Source organism: Xiphophorus hellerii, chromosome 10, assembly GCF_003331165.1.
Source record: "Xiphophorus hellerii strain 12219 chromosome 10, Xiphophorus_hellerii-4.1, whole genome shotgun sequence".
NCBI classification, from domain to species: domain Eukaryota; kingdom Metazoa; phylum Chordata; class Actinopteri; order Cyprinodontiformes; family Poeciliidae; genus Xiphophorus; species Xiphophorus hellerii.
This window is the reverse complement of record NC_045681.1, coordinates 23968228-23987670: the sequence shown is the minus strand read 5'-3', so window position 1 is coordinate 23987670 and position 19443 is coordinate 23968228. Positions and strand designations below refer to the sequence as shown.

Sequence of the window (19443 nt, the reverse complement as noted above, 5' to 3'; positions counted from 1 at the left end):
GGGCCCAGGGGAGAGGTCATGGCTGTAAAGTTGATGTTTTATTGCTTTTCAGTTTTTAACCTCCATCAGAGTTAACGAGTTGGACACATTCCTAACGTTCTGTAAGGAATGTGTTCACAGTTTACATTCTGTCCTTAATCCTCTTATCTCTGTTAAAGACAAAGCGACTGTTGTAACTGTAAGATACCCATTTTTCACACAGTGTGACATAACCTTTGATCCCAACTGATTTGTAACAATACATAATTTTTGTATGGCACTCAAATTATAATACCTAGAACATAAATATTTCTGTTATTCATAGCTCTTAAAGAGAAGTCACAATTATCTAAAATCAGTTTTCCTTCACAAAACAAGATATTGAAATAATGTCTGATTTCTTCCCACCAGAATAACCATTAGGAACTCCAAAAGAATGCTACAAGGTTATCAGACAAGAGGAAGGAACAGCTAAAAACATAACTGTACTATGAAAACTCTAATTGGCAAATATAATTTCCTCCACAAACTCACTTCAGGCAACAAACTTGAAATTTAAAAGGAACAATATGTATTTTCCAGGCACATATTACTATCTCACAACACTATCAAGTAACTATGTCACCTTCAGTTGTCAGAAAATCAGCAGTTGCCAAAAGTTGTCAAATATGACTTTAAAGAAATTTGACGCCTTGAAATTGGGCCTCTGTCTTTTTAAAAACTCCTGCTCTTTCTGAAACTCCGCCTTCAGCAAATCGTCACAACATGGCTACTCCATCACTTTAATAACGTTTTCAACAGCGTTGCACAGAGAAGTAGCTCCTATAATGAGCTCAGCTGACGTTCAGTTCCAGCAGGTGTTTGCTAATTGAAGCTGGCTAGTCTGAAGGAGCTGAGTGAGGAAGGGGTCGTCTGTGAGGTGAAAGATCGAGAGCTGGGCGGGGCTAGGTCCACCCAAGCATTTTGCACAAGCATTTTGCCATGGAGATTAAAGAATTTCTCAAACATACATGAAAAAATCGAGGCAACACTCCAGGTATGTTTTTGAGGAGAGAATAACGTTATAACATGATGTAAAGCTCAAAAAAGTCAATTTTACATGATACTGTCCCTCTGAGATGAACAGCTGCAGTACCTGAACCACAAGGATGTCGTCACTGTGGATACTTTCAACTGCTTTGTCTGCTTTCCCCTCCAGCTTCGTGGAGAGCTCCACTAGTACCCTGCCCCTGTACGCCACTCCTTCTCCCTGTAGTGAATTCAAATTATTAGGAACTCAAGATTATCGTACAAAAGAAAGGAAAGGCTAAAAGCAAAATGGTGCTGGTACCTCGCCAAGGTTCAGAGCCTCGTAGGGGTCCGGGAGGCCTGTGAACTCTCTGGGACTGCCGTACAGGTTGATGTAACAGGGTCCAAACACGGGCAGGAAACCCACCTGAGACTCTCCTGAGTCAGCTGGGGAGACGGCAGCAGAGGTCATCTCTGGACAAATTTACATGAGCAAAGTTCTGCTTGTTAGTAGGTCATGCTGGGAAAGCAGGCGGGAACAAACTGAAGTGACAGGGAGGTGTGAGGTCAACACGGAAAACTTATCGGGTCAGAACAGAGCAGAGAGCAGCGGTACCAACACTATGCACAAACAGGACTTGACCACAATTAGACATGGGCCGGTTAGCCAGCATCGAAATGTGCCGAGGTTTCAAAACGTTTAGGTTTCACCAACAGCTTCAAACAATGAAGTCTGACATTTTACGTCCCCCACTGGGTCTGGTAATTATGAATAGTTTATGCTATTATACACAACCTTCATTCAATATTTCATGAGCCCTTATTTTGGGGGTTTTGGTTTAAATATAGTCACCATTGTTTAGCATTTCTATATACAGTATGTCAGGGCCAAGGATTTTTAGTAATTATGAGAATAGTCAAAATATTACAAGAATATAAGATAAAAACACCAGAAGAAAGTCATAAAATTACAAGAAAGTCATTTTAATGAGAGTTAATTTTCAAAAGAGGTTTTAAGATCTGACCCGAGCAGCTCATTTAGCCCGAGGTTCTTTCTTCGAATTAGACTCAGTCGTTTGCACAAACGTTCCAAACTCCTGCCAGTGACAATTTGGTCCTCATCCGCTAAAAGATGATGTTCTATTTGTAAAACTGATAACCATAACTTCACTAGATGCTCAAAATTCATCATTTAGATTTAAGATTTTTTGTGTTGGAGTTGTAAAATTACTAATTCATTTTAAAAATACTACCATTTCAATCTGGTAATACGAGTTTATTCTTGTGCTACTTTAACTTTATTCTTATGCAACTTTTCTCATTATTAAGACTTTATTCTCAATTGGGGGTTTTTCTAAGCCTGGCTCAAATTCTATTTCAGTCAAGCTTTGTTAAAAAATATAAATAAAAAGAACTGAATTGCCCAGGTTTGTCACAAACTCTGACTGACCCTCATTATACTAATTTTGCATTCAGCACTGTATTATCCTGTACAATAAGCATTTAAACCATTAAAAAATGCCTAAGTATTTTTGCTGTAGTCTACTAAATGACTTATTCACAACTGACAATAAAATCTATTGTCTTAAATAAAAACAGGTTTTGTTTTATTCTATGTGCAAAAGGGTGGGAAAGTAGAAGCCTAAACTATTGATTTGTTAAACAGTGTTTCATTTTGCCTCCTTTTTTAGGAATGTTGTAAATTTAACAAAATAAATCTCATCCGAGTCTGAATCAGTTACTGGGAAAGCGTAGCTTAGAGAGAACTTCATACCGGCCCATGGCTAATCACAAGCGCTAGCATGCTCAATGCATAACATCACATGCAACACAGAACAAAAAGCGCAGGTGAACCTTTAAACGATGCCATTTCCCCATTATCTGCATGTTCCTCTATTCCAAAAGAAAAAAAAGAACAACAATTTAAAAGTTCTGCTACTTGGATTAGAAAACTTCTCCTCCAGTTTTTGCACTTTTCAGACACTGAACTCAAACAGAAGTCCCGTACCTTCTATCTCTCCACCAGAGGAGGATATCTCGGTCAGGTTCAGGTATGTGGTGCCAACAGCATCATTTCCTGTCAGCCGATCCCTGCAGCCAAACATCAGGTAAAGACATTTCATTCTTCCCTGCATTTTTTAAAATAACACAGTAAGTGAGTTATTATGGTTTCATTACTAAGAAGGCAAAATTAAAATCTTTATTTTTTTGTTACTTTGAGTCTGGAAGTTTTCTGCATGGAATCAAATTACACCAAGATTTAAATATGTTATCAGCTCCTAAAGAGGCATGTCGTTTCTCTAACCTTTTCCTCTTGAGCTTATTTCCCTCTGGCCTTCCTGAACCTGAGCTATGTGAACACTTTTTTTTTTTTTCCCAGATACTGTGATGAAAATTAGCTCAGCGCAGCCAACAGAACATGTTATTGAGGGAAAAGGGAAGGGCCACCGCAGTCTGAGTCACTGCCCTGCATTATTCTTAAGTGGTTGTTGCACCCCCCACACACACACACACACACACACACACCGAATGTCACTGACCACATTGCAGAAACATGGAGGCACATTTTCCCAGCTGCGATACACAGCTGCAGCCTGGATGCTTTGAAACAGAAGAACTCACCAGTCATACACAGTCAGCTTGATGCGCTCACACATGGACGGGAACTGCAGCGAAGACAAAAAAAATCATTTCCACTAAACTTTTCTAAACTTGATCGTCTTTAACAGGATCAGGACTTCTTACTTTGACTTGAAGGTTCAAAACTTGGTTCCACTCCGGGTTCGCGTTCTTCTCAATGATCTGAGTGCACAACTGGAAACAGAAAAACACCGTTATTAGATTTTTGTCTCAGCAGTTAACATCTATGCTTTCTTATTAAAGGACTTTGACTAGGACTGGACAAGAAATAAATAATAATACATTGTGATAGACATGGGATTAATATCAATAGATAACAAGTCTAATCTAATATTCATTATAAAAATATTCACTGAAATCTGAGCCAGAACCGCACAGCATTCTGGGAGATGTAGGCAAAGGAAAGGCTTTAGCTGCTCAACCTTTCACGGCTAGCTAAGCTAGCTGGATGGCATCAAGTAACTCACTCTTTGGTTACTTAGCAACAACATGTTGAGTAACTTGCGCAGCAGCAATTTCAGGTTTTGCCACCGTTCCTCATAACTACTTAAAAATAAAAAACGATTTGGAGGGAAAACTGGATAAAACAGGAAAAGCTTGCTTGTACTTCAAATATTTAAAACTAAAATCTAATCAATTATTAATATCGACTGATAAGAAACACTTATCAGTCGTACTTATCAGTCGATGGATGAATGATTTCAGCTATATCGTTCATCCCTAACTGGCTAACAAGACTGGATTGAGTTGAAACCTTTTTGCCAGCAAACCGCGCCTCTAGGAAAGGATCCACCAGGTTCTTCTTGTTTTCCTCTCCTCCAAAGATTCCTTTCAACGTCTGGGCAAATGCATTGTCCACTGAAAACGAGAAAACAACACATCATTTGTTTTATCAGACAGAGATTCGTGATCTGATTGATTTGGTCTCGTCTTACTCTGGGGAACGTCCTCAGCCCTGAACACCTTTAAGGACAGTGTGGCCCTCCGCAGGGTGACTCCTGCTGGCAGCAGCAGGTTGCTCTCTATGTCATCCTGGTCATCATTAGACTCCCTCTTCTCCAACTGCAGTCAGAACAGATTCCAAAAATAATAAAATAAATGGAAAACGGGAGCAAATTCTGTATTTGAGGCACGCGTAGTATCAGTGACTACAAACCGGAGGCTCATCTCCCGTCCCCACAACAAACAGGCTGACTTTGAGGTAGCCTTTAGCACCAGAGCTGGAGTCGTCTGGGTCATTCAACAGGAGCCACTTCCTCATCACACAATGGGCTGCAGAATGAAAACAAATATAATCAGGACACGAGAATCACAGATTCCCCGGCCCCTTTCACGTGCAGGCAGAGAAAGATTCAAGCATTCCTCGGCGGTTTCCAGTCCGTACTGATGCGATTTCACAGTCGCTGGAGTTTTATGATGGAACGCTTCCATTTCGGCGCAAATGTGCTGTGTTGGAATGAAATCTGGTGACTGCTGAGGCCGTTGGGGGACAGTAGATTCATTGTCAAGTTCAGAAAACCAGTGGACTCATTTGAGATTTGTGACACAGCGTGTTATCCTGCTGGATGATGGGATGGACATCAGCAGCAGAAACATGTTTAAATGTTGCTTAAAGGACCCAAAATGTGCCAAAAAAAAAACCATCCTCCATAACACCAGGCTGAACTGTTGATACAAGGCAGGATGGATCCATGCTTTTATGCTTATGGTAATGTTGTGTCTGAAGCTAAAGGCAGCATTTTTCCAACCAATCACTATCCAGTTTTGGTCAGTCTGTGTGAGCTGCTGCCTGTTTCCTGTACCTCTCTGTCAGGAGTGGCCCCTAGTGTCAACGTCTGCTTGTTCAGAGATAATATTCTGCAGTCATTCCTTGACTGTTTTCCATGTATTATGTTAAAATCAGTCACTCTCCTCTGATAAGGATTTTTCATCTTCACCATTTTTTTCCCACTGGATATTTTCTCCTTTTTGGACCAATCTGTAAAGCCAACAGAGTTTTGATTTGAAATTTCTGAAACTCCTAGCCTTCTTCTCTGTGTCCACCATGTTGACAAATGAACAGATATAGTGTGTATCTGATCAAGCGCCGGTGAGCGTTTATTGTACCGATGGACAGTTTTGGCTGTTTCAGTAATCCACAGCTTGTACTTTATTAGAGATTTGATTAGTTGTCTAAGTTTACAAGGTCAGATTAACAAATATGTATTGACAGCGTTAACACAATGATTGCCACTTTGCTCCAAGTCAAATGTATTATCAGAAACATACAGGAAGAGACGCCTGAACACAGCAGCAAACTGTTGTCACTAGAACCTTGTAGTTTCGGAGCTAATGTTGTTTGCCTGTCGTCTTTTTCAACCGTTGCTCATCCTGACTATAGAAGGCAAACACTGTGGAGTCTTTATGCTGTTTGTAGGTTTAGCCTCGTTTTGGCTTTATAAGTATGCCGTCGCATGTGTTAGCCATTCGATTACATGTGCTTCTGGATGCCTTAGCCTGGGATTTATAGGTTGCTTTAAGTTGAAACTGCTTGCTGTAGTCAGTACACACTGCTTGTTTAAATCTGAACCAAAACAGGAGCTGTTCTGTGCAGTGTGTAGTGAACTCACCCATGTTTATTATTGTGAAGAGTTCGGAGATCATGTCTGAAGAATTTTTTGAACCAAGATCCGGTGTACTTTCTTTGAGTATTTCACATTTGCACTTTCAGTTTTGCAGAAAACAACTTCAAAATAGCTGTCAAATTCAGACTGAAGAGGTTCAGACTTAAAACATTTGGGGTTCTATTGGAATTTCAACTGAAAATCTGGAATTTCTACAGCTGTTACAGCTAAATGCCTACAAAATGCTAAAAATTAACATGTGATTATGAGGGCTTCGGACTGCGCTGACCCGACTTTTACCAGGCAACAATTAGTTTCTCTCTCTGAGAACTACTTCAGCATTTTCATAAGAAAAGAAACAACTAGATTAAGAAAAGCACCGAAAGCTACATATTGTCTGATAGATAGAAAGTTGGGTAACAATTTATTTGATGGGGTGTGCATTAGACTGACATGACGCTGTCATAAACGAGACATAACGCCTGTCATGAGCATGGAGTCTTTATGAATGTTGTCATGAAGTGTTACTCGGTAAATAATGACACTTTTAAGGCAAAGTGTCTTTAAAAGTTGCATTGAAAGCCCATTAAAAGCCCCAACTTTGAGTTAAAGTGTCATTATTTACAAAATAATGCAAAGTTGAGACTTTTAATGGACTTTCAATGCATCTTTTAAAGCCACTTTGCCTTAAAAGTGTCATTATTTACCGAATGACACTTCATGACAACCATCATAGACATTCATAAAGACTCCTTCATGTTCATGACGGGTGTTCTGTCATGTTTATGACAGTGTCATGTCAGTCTTATGCATAAGATTGACAAATAAAGTGTTACCAAAAGCTGTTTTAAAAAAATCTTCTGAAATTCCCTCCAGAAGTGACAGAAAAGAACAAAACTTTCAAAACATGGACTTGAAAAACACCTAATGGCCTGTGTGAACGTACCTGGTTCATCATAAACATAACCAACGTCCAGCTGTGTGAAAAAAACAAGGAGAGGTCTGCTTGAGACACAAACACTTATTATAAAAAATTACTAAGTATGAGTGGTCGCCACTTAATACTTACCATGAATTCACCCATAAGGCTGTCTGCCCTCAGTGAATATGAATTATACACCTATAAAAAAAAAAACAATCAGGATTTATGCTGGAGCAGAAAACCACAACATTTCCATGAGCTGCACCAACCCTGAAGCTGATGTTCTGTTCAAACAAATCCGATGGCAGCGTGTGAACGTTGTAGAAGAAGATCTGCAAGAAACCAACAACCAATCACACGAGGATCCATGAGAGTCGGAGCAGAACAACGAGCCGGAACAGTTAAGCTTGTGTCGTCTACGGGAAAAAAAGACGAAACCTCGTCAAAGAATGGGTTGTTTCCCTTCTTGATCCTCGTCCGGTGGGTTTGTCCACACACGTGGACCTTCACCACAGGCTTGATGTTGTTTCCGGACAGCTGACGGGCTTCCACGACCCGAACACGGATCTGGAAGACAAGAGTGGATCAGCTCATGAGTGGACTGCATGTAAAGGAACAACTGGATTAGAGGGAAAACAGGTAACACACCATAGTCATGTCACCATGTAAGTTCATCACCTAACTATTCAAGAGTACTTAAAATCACAAAACATTTTCATCTTGTTTGAACAGAACTTGTTTAGTCATGGCTGGAAAAAACCCCAACACAAAAACAAGCTGCCTTTCTGGAGCAGAATTCTTCAGATGTTTCCCCCTTATAGGGTGAAAGTCGAGACTCTGGGAGAAAGAATTCAGACTTTTTTCAAACTGAAAAAAGTCGCTTCTGCTGCTTTTTCTGTTTGATTAAATCAGTGATCTGTTGACCCAGGCCGGGGCAACAGGAAACGAGAAAATGTTTTCAGGATTTAAAATATGTGTTTTATCTGAAGAATTTTAGGGTTACATTATTCATACAGATGATAAATGTGTGGACACACACCAGCTGAAAATGTGTTAAAAAAAAAAAAAATTTAAAACACCTTTGAATTGAATTCTTCTGTTAATGTAGGAGGAAAACAAATCAACGTTAAATTGAAGGAGATTTACACAGTTGTTGTGAAAAAAGGCTCCAACAAAATCACAGATGCTAATCTTTACTTTCTGTTTTTCTAGCTTATCAGAGCCACTAATTGGTTATTCATAACTTTCTGTTTTCATGGAGCATAAACACACCGTTTCTCTTGGCTCCTGACCGCTGAGCTGGACAACAACCCAGATTTGTTTTTCCACCACACAGAGAGAGGAGTCCAGTCAGGACAGCTCATTTCCCTGGACGATAAATCGTCCCAGAAGTTATTGCGAAAGACGATATTATTGTTGTTCCAAGATCATTTTCACGTAGCATAATGTTAGTGGCATAATAATGCAAGAATACATGATCAAAGATTAATAAAGTTTAAATCTAACAAACATTTAACACTGGAAGTAGGCCTGTCACGATAGCAAATTTTGCTGAGCGATTAATTGTCTCAAAAAATTATTGCGATAAACGATAATATTGTTTGAAGACCTTTTTACACTGATTTAATGGAAATGACGTAATAATGCATGCGATTTCCTGTCAAAGATAGATACACTTTATTTTCAAAAGAACACTAAACACTGGAGCTGATAAACGAAATAAACAAAACAACCAAAAACAAAATGGATTCTCAGTCTCCATTAACAAAAAATGTACTTGATAAAAACTAAACAACATAAAGCCAAAGTGGAAATAAATACTGCATTCAACCAAAAGAGTGCAGATTATGAAGTCTGTATATTATGTTAGGTGGAATTATATTAGGTTTTAAAATTAGTTCACTGAACTTGTAGCCATTATTTTGTGCCCATTGTTGGACACCACACGGCAGGAACGAACCCGATCGAACCGTTATACCTAGGATTCCTGTCGGCTAATGTGTAGTCTGTCAGGTTTTTAAAAATGGGCCGACAATCGTCGTGTGCGCTGGGCTTTACACTAAGGAAATGAGGAAGGGAGGGTCAGTGGAGAGCACCGGAGTTGAGCCTTTTTTCATTCGGTGTCATCAACAGAAAGAGAAAAAGGCCGGAAGAGACGATAATGCCGATAATTGAAATGACGTCGATAGTTTTAATTTATTGTACGATTAATCGATTAATCGATTTATCGTTTATCGCGACAGGCCTAACTGGAAGTGAAAGACGTTTTAAATATCCAGGATAAAAAAAAAGAAAACAACAGAAACAACAAATAACTTGAATCATGAAATCTCTAAATAAAACTGAACAGTTGAGACCAATGAACCATAATGGAGACTTTTGTTGGCAGAATGACAAGAAAAACAATCCTGTAAATGGTAGTTGTTGAGCTGGTTTTAATTTATCATGTGATTAATTGATTCATTACTTACTGTAACAGGCTTAATGATGAGTAGGATGGCAATGAAGCTAAACCTCCAAACTCACCTCGACAGATTCCTGAAAATCTTCACATCTTGGTTTCACCAAGTTTCCAGAACTACCGCTGGACGCACCAACAATATGCTTTAGTGTGATATGCTTAAAATTACTTGGCTACAAATATTCAAGGTGGTGTTTTTGGGTGAAGCAAGTCTCACACCCACTGTTAAGTACAGTGGAGGATCTGTGATGCTGTGGGCCTTCTCCTTTCCCACAGTCAGAGTAATGGCCTCATGAGTTGTTTGAAACACCAGATGAACCCACTGGGCTGGAATACAACCTGCTCTTCATCTGACCGTTCAGCAGGATCATCATCCACAACATGCAGATAAATAAGTGACGCAAAAATGATCCACCAATGACTTTGTTAAAAACAGTTATTTCTAAACAGAGGATTTGCTCCACTCTTAATGAATTTAAGTTAAAATGTTTGATTTTTGTACATTTTTCAGTAAGGAATTATTCTACTGCAATACAATTAGACGATTTGAAGAAGCATATGCATTTCAATTCTGAAGTCATCAAAAATTATAAACAAAATGCCCATAAATAAAAACTACTGAACTGACCTGGAAGTCCTGGGGTTTATTGGCGAGTCGTTGGCGACTCTGCACCCGGTTCAGCCTCTGGCGAAGAGCCCCAGGCTGGCCGGAGGATGAAGGGGCTCCAGCTGGGCCACTCTGGGCCCCATCAGGAACAGCCTCATTCCCCTCCTCATCCCCACCTCCTCCTCCTGCTGCCAGGCACCAAAGACAGAAAAGAGCCGAGATTCAGCAAACTAAATCCAGTCGGCCAAAGTTTTGCGCAGCAATGCTTCACTATGAAACAAACAGACCAGCGTCCACTGCAGCATTTCCATCTTGGGGGTCGTTGGGGTTCGGCACGGCACTGGCTGGAGGGTCGTAGGCGACCACCAGGTCTATCGTAGCCTGGAGGGAAACGAGAACCTGCTCAGCTCTGTTTTATTCGACTTGCTTATCATGCTTAACGTTACTTTTACAATACGACACTCACTCCGATCCCCTGCCCGTTGTCATTGACCAGAGGAACATTTTTGCACGGCAAAGATCTCGATTTTCCAGAGGTAAGGTCTCGCAGAGAAACCTTAGTGGACCCAAGGAATCTACAAATCAAAAACAACAAACAGGATTGTTTCCACGTTGCAAGGTAAAAGTCAGCACGCCAGTTTAGCTGATTTTATTCCGTAACGTCCGTTCTGCTGACCGGCTTGGCTGCAGTCGGCCAGGATATCTTCGGTGACAGGGACAGTGGATGCGGTGATGTGTGCTCAGCTGATGTCACATTCACAGAAAGAGCCCAAAGAGGGAAACCACCCAGAGCTAACAAGCCCTGCCTTCACAGGCAAACAAAACTCACCAGGAGGAATATCATTTTACTCTTCAATCTGTCTGCTCGGGTTTCTGCACACTGCTAGTGTCCAAACAGCTGAGAACTACCAGAGTTAGTCACTTCACCACCTGCTGTACATGGAGGTGAGGCTGCAGCGTTGGGAGCTTATCGTACGCAGAGCTGTGTGAAGAGCAAGACTGGTGGAGTGGTTCCAGTCATTCATGGATTCTCACATTTTGTTGGATCATGTGCAGCCGCCCTGCTGATTACCAAGATGATTATCAGTAATGCTCTACATTGAGATTGAGAAGCTCTTCATCAATCTTTTACAGCTGCAGTATCCAACCTTTTTTTTAAAAAAAGGGAAAAAAACGATGTTTTTTACATGTTTGTTGAAACTACTGTATGTTGTGACAACTTGGCATGAGAGATAATCTGAAAAAAACTGAACTCCTATGTCTTCCCCCAGTGCTAACTAGAAGCAACCAATCAGAGCCAGGGGACAGTTCTTAGCGCATGTTCTCTGCTACCGCTACAGCTTTTCCCTATCGGCAGAGCCTGTTGTGAACGCTAATGCTAGTTAGCAGAGCCACTTATGATGGCAGTTTTCCTCTTAAAGTGAGTTGTTTCTCCGCCATTAGCACAATTAGTAGAGAACATGACGTTGATTGACAGCGCTAAGCCCCTCCTCCTGGCTCTGATTGGTTGTTTTTGGTGCATTTCTTCAGGGTGGAGGTGATCCATCTTTTCACAGATTGTCTAAAACTATTACAACATGGTGAGAGTTTAAAAAAAAACATTTTTATAAAAGTTACACACTACACCTTTAATGGTTTAAAATCTTTCATGTGGGGTTTGTATTTAGCCACCTTTAGCATTTAGCAATTAAAATACAATGCAGTCAATTGATTTTATAAGTCAGCCAGTTAGGAAATTGAGCTTACAAAATGTCTAGAACTTAATCTCAGTATAAATCCAGCAGTTCAGTGAAGACATGAATGAACACGCAGCGTCTGCATTTTGTAGCGTCTCAACAAGATACAGAATTTGTAGTTTTAGGATTAATAAATGCATATACAGTAGATACTTTAACAATGTACTGTAAGCCACTTTCCAGGAATGACCTCACACAATTTGTCCCTTGTGATGAATTTCTGTTTCCACCCCGTCACTCAGCCATTACCTGCATAGCTTAGTTTGCTCCGTTTATGCTTTAATAAAAAAAATATAATTTTGCTTTGTACAAAGCAGAAAAGTCAAAACACAGTACTGACAAAGAGCTAAAAGTCGACCTCGAGAGAAAAACCATCTCAACCAGTTTGCTAGAGGGTGGAATGAAATCTACTGAGCCATGCCCAGAATAAACTATCAAAGTGTGTGTATAAATCATATTGTATCTTGTTTGGTCAGGCTGAGTAACTTTAAACTTTGGCTGGACTCCTAGTAGGAGGAACGTTTGGAGTCCACAGTCTCACACAGCTGAGTAGAAATTACAACAGCAGGCTCCTATGGTACCATCCTCAGAAACACACACCAACAACAACAATCTACTGAAGGAAACATTCTAGTTTGGGTTAGGTTTTATATAAAATAAAAGACTAAGGAGGACAAGAAGAAAATAATGACGTGCTTTATTGGGTAGGACATATTGCAACGTGACATCACAGATGCAAGATCCTGCCCTCTGGTGGAGGGAAAAAAGCTGCTCGCCGACCACGACTAGCTGTCAACCCGCTAAATCTTAAATGTACGCCTGATATATAAAAGGAAAGGGGATGAAGTGTTTTGCTACTAACTGTCAACACTAATTACTACTACTAATTGACAACTACATAAGGTCAGGAAATTTTTTTAATTAAAAGCAAATAACAGTGGAGAGGGAAGTAGGTCAGTTATGCTAGGATGACCTTCGATCTCTGTAGACCCACCAAAAAGGTCTATAGCAGGGGTCTCAAATTCCAGTCCTCAAGGGCCGCTGTCCTGCAGTTTTTATAAGTGCCACAGGTACAAAACACTGGAATGAAATGGCTTAATTACCTCCTCCTTGTGCAGATCAGTTCTCCCAGCCTTGCTAATGACCTAATTATTCTATTCAGGTGTGGTGCAGCAGAGGCACATCTAAAAGTTGCAGGACAGCGGCCCTCGAGGACTGGAGTTTGAGTCCCCTGGTCTATAGTGACGGCTGCAAAGAGAGACAGATCTGTCATGTGGAGAATATAGCAAAGGCACTAGGGCCCCAATTGTGAACGTATATTGGGGCCTGAATTTACTGGGCGCAGTCACAACTGGTCACTACACCGACACATAGGACACAGTTTCAGACAAAAATAAAGTTAAAATCTTTGAAGCAAAGAGTAACGGTTGTTCTGCATGATTATTCCAAAGTGAGCGCAACTGTTTTGTTTAAAAAACAAAAAAGAAGAAAAAAAAAAAAAGTTTCACTTTTGTAAACTTTGAAGGGGGGGGGCCTCAAACCGGGAAGAAAAAAATACCCAGAGATCCTTTAAAATTGAATTGTGTCAAGAGGATTCTATAAAGGAGGAGCTTCGGGGAGATAAAGCTCTTGCATTGCTCCGTCACCAGTTTCCCCCTCAGGGAAAAAACCTGAATCATCTGCCGAACGGAGCGCCAGTTCTGGATTCTAACTTGTTTAGTTCAGTGAGTTCCTGCTGCACTGCTGTCAGCTAAAAGAGTTCACTTGTTAAGAGAACAAGTTGTACATTAAACCTGTATCCACCCATGATTAACAAACACCAGCATTAAGATGAGGGCACATTATTACAATTTCCTTCTAAACAGAGAGTGAACAGCTTCTAGAGGACATGCTGGGACTATGAACTTCCTTTGTAAATATCCAGAGGCTAAATCAGGCTGAGTCCTTAGGTAAGCTGTGGTGAGTCAGAGAGAAATATGAGCAGGATATAATCCTTTGTATCACTTAATGGCTGAAGGTAAATAGTTCTTTATCAACAAGCTGACTTATTCGTATTCAGTTGACAACAGTGCCACTTATCCTTGTGGTCATAACAAAACATTCATTTGGCTTCTTGTTTTCAGCAGAAATGAGAATCGCTTTAAAAACACTTGACACAAAAAGGCCCCCAGTGTGTTTAGCTTTGGTTTAATTGAGAACAGACCAGATTCTAATTAACTCATGTTCGTTTCTCTCTAAAACCTCTTATCATATAGTTAGAATGAGCGAGATATTAGATTCCCAAGTCCAAGATGAAGGATCACTTCCTCAGTGAGGAAAGCTGCAGCAGCAGTCTGAACACATGCAGTCTTTTGAACAGTTTTCTCTGTCTTCTCTGTCAGAAGACCTTCACACATCCTTCAAACGCCGCCTCCCGCCCCTCTACACACACCCCACTGCAACATTAGTCTGCTGCTGGTGTGACATCCCTATGTGGGACATATAACAGCCCACTAATACATCTACTACACTAGCCCCCTTTTTCCAAGAAGCAGAGTCTCTTTGGCGTAGCCAAAGCACCAAGCAGTCACAACACATTTAGTAAAAGAAGAAGAATACTGGGTTTTCTATTGAGCACAGAATATAGTTATGTAGAGTCATAGTTCTTTTGATTCATCTTTTCCTCAGCTCTTAAATGAGTGGACCTCTCTCCCCAGCATTAGCATGTTTGGTCAGAAACCATTGCTAAAGCTCTGGGTCATTGTCCTGGAGAGGATATGAAGTCTAAACTGAACAGAATTCATTTTTGTCCAGATCTTCATCTTCATGGTGGATCGTTCCAGGTTCTGATGCTAGGTAACAAATTACAACATGTACTTGTGAAGGTCACTTCCAGAGGTAACTTTGCCCTGAGGTGCTTTGAACTGCTTGTTTCATCTAGATGCCAAGACTGTAGGGGGTTATGACAAAAGTGCATGACTTCTGTTAGCATAAAATCAGCTTCTATGGACAAGTTACAACTTGCAACATTCTCCCAGTGAGGTCACTGTGGGTGTAGAGTGGTTGTTTTGCAATCCAAAAAACTGAAGATCTGACTCCAGCTTAGAGCCTGAGGGGTTACCTCAAATAATCTGTGCATATACTGTATGTGTGAGTTAATGAGTCCAATTGGTTGAATATTGCTTTAGTGTAAAGGGCTCTGATTGGTTGATGTGACTGGAAAAGTTCAATACAAATTCGGGGGTCTTTTAACCATTCAGTAGGTGACCTCTGACCTAAAGTTCAACTTCAGTTTTCCTCAGTGCCAGGCTTTCAGTCACAAACCATTTCGCTGCTTCTTTCCAGCGATGAACTATAGAAATCATAGTATCTTCTTTCTGTTCTGCTGCATGCAGTTCAGTGGTTACTGTAAACATCAGCCTCCACTTGTTTCCGTTTCTCTGTTCTCTTTCCAACTTGTTGCATGGAAATGTGTCTGATCGTCAGTGGAACCACACCGTCAACAATCCAATCAGACCCTCTGTGCTGTGTGTGACAGTGAAAGCATCCATTACATGGAGGCTCTGTCACTTTGCCTAGTTTTTACAAGTGATAAGTTTCTTGACCCTTCAGTTGCTCACCTTGATCTGCACTTGCACATTAACAGTCAGAGTGATCTTCAATGTAAAATTCATACTGGCATGGTTCTTTAAATCAAGGAGCCAGTTGTGTTCAGGATTTTTGAAATAAAAGAGTCAGGTTGGACTTCTGCGGCCTACCCAACGGAGAAACGTTCCGCCCAGAAGGAAGTGAAGGTATTCTTGTGCATTTGACAATGACCAGCAGCCCTGTTTTGCTTCTGCTATTAGCTTTTTAGTCACACATGCTTAACAAGGAAAGACCACAGCTCTCAGCTGCTTCCTTCACCTCAAGGCCAGAAAAAGGAGGAAAAGCTGGGCAGACTAAAGGACTGAGGGGACAACCCTGAAATAATTTAATGTCCTGTTATGGATTCTGTCTTTTTCTCCATCTCTTTTAGCCTCGTTCATCTGCTTACACGCACACACAGCAGCTTACATAACCATGTTTGTGTGTGACTGCCGCCAGTCACACATAAACAGACTGAAACTGATTAGGTTACCCTTTAGGGAGGTTACAGATTACAGAGAAGAATAAAAAGCTAAACTTGCTACAATCTTAGCCTCACTTGGTTTCATCCATAAGTTGAGCTGAGTGTGGCCCAGCGCTGGACAGTGAATGTAACTCTGCATCTGTTCCATTTGTATGACATGTATGGCTTGTAACATTTGATCGTCTTTCGGCATTAAAGCCTTTTTGTATATATAACCAAATCTCATTATTTCTCAAGGGAATTTACACTGAGGGGTTCTGGTCGGGTCCTGAAACGGGTTAACAGACCTGGTGGAGCATAGAGACAAAGTGAATGAACTCCAGCAGTTCCTTAAATTAAACTTTGAAGTTCAGCTACTTCATACTACTGAATTAGACTGATGTTCAGATCAGCCTGCCCAGCTCAAAATAACTTGTCTTAAAAAGAAAGGATTGAGAAAATGAGGGCTTTGACCTTGAACAAAAGGAGAAGTTAGAGAAATATCAGTGAAAATGACTGGATTAATGTCACAAAGAAGCTAGGCTTTAGAAAACAGTCCATCCATGTGGAAAGAGACAATTTCCTGATGACTTCCTATACAGGTCAGCGTGTCAGAGCTTTATTTATTCAGTTTCCCCATCTTACAGACACTTCCACAATTATTCCTGAGGTGGATCCTAACCATGGTCGGGTGTGTAAACCATCTGAAAAAAGGAAACCCGCTGCAGACCCCTGACTTACAGGATAAGAAGGGTGTTGGTTTCAGCTTTACAGGAACGGTTTTGGCAAGACATCTGCTTTAAAACATAATATTCATAATATTCTGATCTGTTAATGCGAGTACAGTTGCTACGCAGCAACTGTACTTTAAGCCCCCACAGAAACAATCCAAGTTGTCCATGCGTGAATGCATTGGTATTCATGCTAATGCTCAGATCCCAAAGAGGTAATTAAAGGAATTCCATTCTCATGTTTAATACGCTCTGGATTCACAACTCTGATCTTTCCTACAAAGACATGCTAACAATTACACGTACAAGACTCTCCACCACAATGCTTCTTTAAAAAAAAAAAAAAAGGCTATCAAGACCAACCTGTTGCCATGACAACAGGAAATAACCCATTAGCAGCTGGAAAACTATTCTCAGAGAGAGCACAGCTCACCACTGCCAGCACTGTTTAAATCTTCTGGGAGTGTGGCAGGCAGGACAGCGGAGTGGAAAACTGATCTCATGCTCTGGAAACGCACCTCCCTCCGTATGACTGCCCAGACACAAGGGAAACTTTTACTCAGCAAAGCACATGCACAGAAACTTTGGATACAGCTTTACATATTCTATATTTATAAAAATGATTCTCTAACTCTGCGAGGTTCTTTCGATATCAGACGAGAAGGCTCTGTCGCCATCACTAGCGACGGTCAACAAGGATGGAAACATTATTTTGTGGTTGGCACAGATTGGGCCCACATGTTTCTTTAATTAAAAGGCAACATCCAGTTTACGGTCGTAGTAGTTCACAGTGATCGAGTTTCTTCCTGTTTGCAGCAGGAATTTGCAGCGTTCTGTAGACAAATCCTACTCTGAGACAGAAAACTAACAGAGAGGCATTGTTACTCAATCAAATTCTGTCATCCCACACTGTCCAGCAAGTCTCAGCATGGCGAGGTGGGTGTGATCGGGTGGAGCCAATAACTCCAGCCAATAACTCCATTTCTCTGAAATTTTCAAACTTTCCTTGAATACTATACATTAGTCTCATTAATGTGTTTGAAAGACGAATCAGTGCTGCGGAGAGAATGAAAGGTTTCCTAGAAACTCAGATTGAACAACGGCAACTTTAAGGTTTCATCAAAGGAAAGACTTGATGCCGACTACCTCATTACCAAAATCCCTTTGTTGTGTGAAACCAACAGCAAGCCCAAGAAGCCTTCAGGCTGTATTTAACTCACTTATCTTTCCCAATCGTCTCATAGTCTTTCACAACCACGTCTAGCTGGGAGCCGGAGTCCAGCGGAACGCCTTTCAGATCAAACTCCAGCACCTGAAGGAACACGAAGAGCAAATACTGCTGTACTGGGACAATCTCATGATGATAGTAAACTATTGATTGGTGCTGCTACAGTGAGGGGTCACTCTGATGGGGTCACAGTAATGATGTGGAGGAACGATGAGTGTTTTTGCAGATTACCTCATTCCAGACAGGGTTCACTTCATTGTCGATCGATTTGGTTTTCTTCTTCTCATCTGGAAGAGAAACGCTTCATGAATACAGGAAGGTTGTCATCGTTGACGGATGATGATGAATTTGGGAGGAGTGCCTGAACTCAGGAAGCATCCTGCAACACTTGTTGATTGACATCAACTTTAGCTCAACTACAATTATCAGGATTTTTAACTTTGGATCAAACATGTAAACGTTTCTGCTACAGTTACAGTAATTGTGTAGCTTCAGGATCATTTTTCCATAATTTCCAACTCGTCTCTCTTAGTCACCACAATCGTGTGTGTGTGTTCCCGTGGATCCAGGATCTGCCACTCCCCAGCAAGAACTTTTTAAGTTTTTGTTTTCAACAACATAGGATGTTGTTTAGGTCAAATTAGCCACATGTATATCTTCTATTTAGCATTAATGAAATGTATAAATATTGCATCTAAAATTGTACATCAATCATGATTAAGTTTTAAATAAATAGTTGTATTTCCCTTCTTTAAATTTCACCTAACTTTTTAGAAAAACAAAATATTGGCTTGCAAATCAGTCTGAACATGGAACATTTGCCTTGAAATGAGACGTACCTTTGAAAGTCACAGAAACGATTGGGTCAGGACTGCCGAGTTTCTTTTTGGGGAGACCCGTGGCAGACTCTACTATGACCCGCAGCATGGCAGCGAACAGGTAGGACAAAAAACAAAAAAGTTAGAAAGAAAAGAAAAAGGTCGTAGAAAAGGGAAAAGCTCTACAGGAAGTCCAGTTTCGGAATCCTCATTGCTCCATCACAGAGAAGAACACGAATGAACGGATTATTTGCGAGAGTAGTTAGAGGAGGTTGGAGGGTGGAGGGGGGAGTGAGAGGGCGGATCATGAGAGTCTAATTATCCAGACTACATGAGCTGCTGCAGGCGTGGGGGTCCGAGGAGGAGGAGGAGAAACAACGTGTCCGAGGAAACTGCCTCTTTAAATATCTTATTAATTAGTTAAAATGTCATTATTATGGTTGTTAAATCCAAGATTACACAAAGTCTAACCAGTTAACTCGCTCACTTAAATGTGTTATTTGGCTCCATCTAGCGGTCAAATTGGAAAACGTAAGACTTGAAAAATGTTATACAGAATTAAGACCAAAAAAATTGTAACGTTAGAACTACTTATCAATAACAGCAGAGGATCTAGAAGAATAATGACAAATGGTTAATTT

General features: G+C 40.7%; 1 protein-coding gene across 6 annotated transcripts in view; it reads right to left on the bottom strand.

The window, feature by feature from the left end:
* LOC116726603 (myoferlin) overlaps positions 1 to 19048 on the bottom strand; it is a 39371-nt gene extending 20323 nt beyond the window's left edge. The window contains exons 1-19 of one of the 6 annotated variants that reach the window (XM_032573376.1): positions 18824 to 19048; positions 18216 to 18271; positions 17977 to 18068; positions 10687 to 10795; positions 10508 to 10601; positions 10242 to 10408; positions 7591 to 7719; positions 7422 to 7484; positions 7300 to 7350; positions 7177 to 7207; positions 4784 to 4899; positions 4563 to 4689; positions 4382 to 4485; positions 3733 to 3801; positions 3610 to 3653; positions 2996 to 3078; positions 2842 to 2880; positions 1310 to 1461; positions 1115 to 1228 (exon numbers count right to left, since the gene is read on the bottom strand). In XM_032573376.1, coding sequence (XP_032429267.1) covers positions 1115 to 1228; positions 1310 to 1461; positions 2842 to 2880; positions 2996 to 3078; positions 3610 to 3653; positions 3733 to 3801; positions 4382 to 4485; positions 4563 to 4689; positions 4784 to 4899; positions 7177 to 7207; positions 7300 to 7350; positions 7422 to 7484; positions 7591 to 7719; positions 10242 to 10408; positions 10508 to 10601; positions 10687 to 10795; positions 17977 to 18068; positions 18216 to 18271; positions 18824 to 18911 — 1728 coding nt within the window. In that variant the 5' untranslated portion in view covers positions 18912 to 19048. The remainder of the gene's footprint in view (positions 1 to 1114; positions 1229 to 1309; positions 1462 to 2841; positions 2881 to 2995; positions 3079 to 3609; positions 3654 to 3732; positions 3802 to 4381; positions 4486 to 4562; positions 4690 to 4783; positions 4900 to 7176; positions 7208 to 7299; positions 7351 to 7421; positions 7485 to 7590; positions 7720 to 10241; positions 10409 to 10507; positions 10602 to 10686; positions 10796 to 17976; positions 18069 to 18215; positions 18272 to 18823) is intronic. The other 5 variants (XM_032573378.1, XM_032573377.1, XM_032573379.1 and 2 more) reach the window with 5 other exon arrangements.
* Between the last annotated feature and the right edge of the window lie 395 nt (positions 19049 to 19443).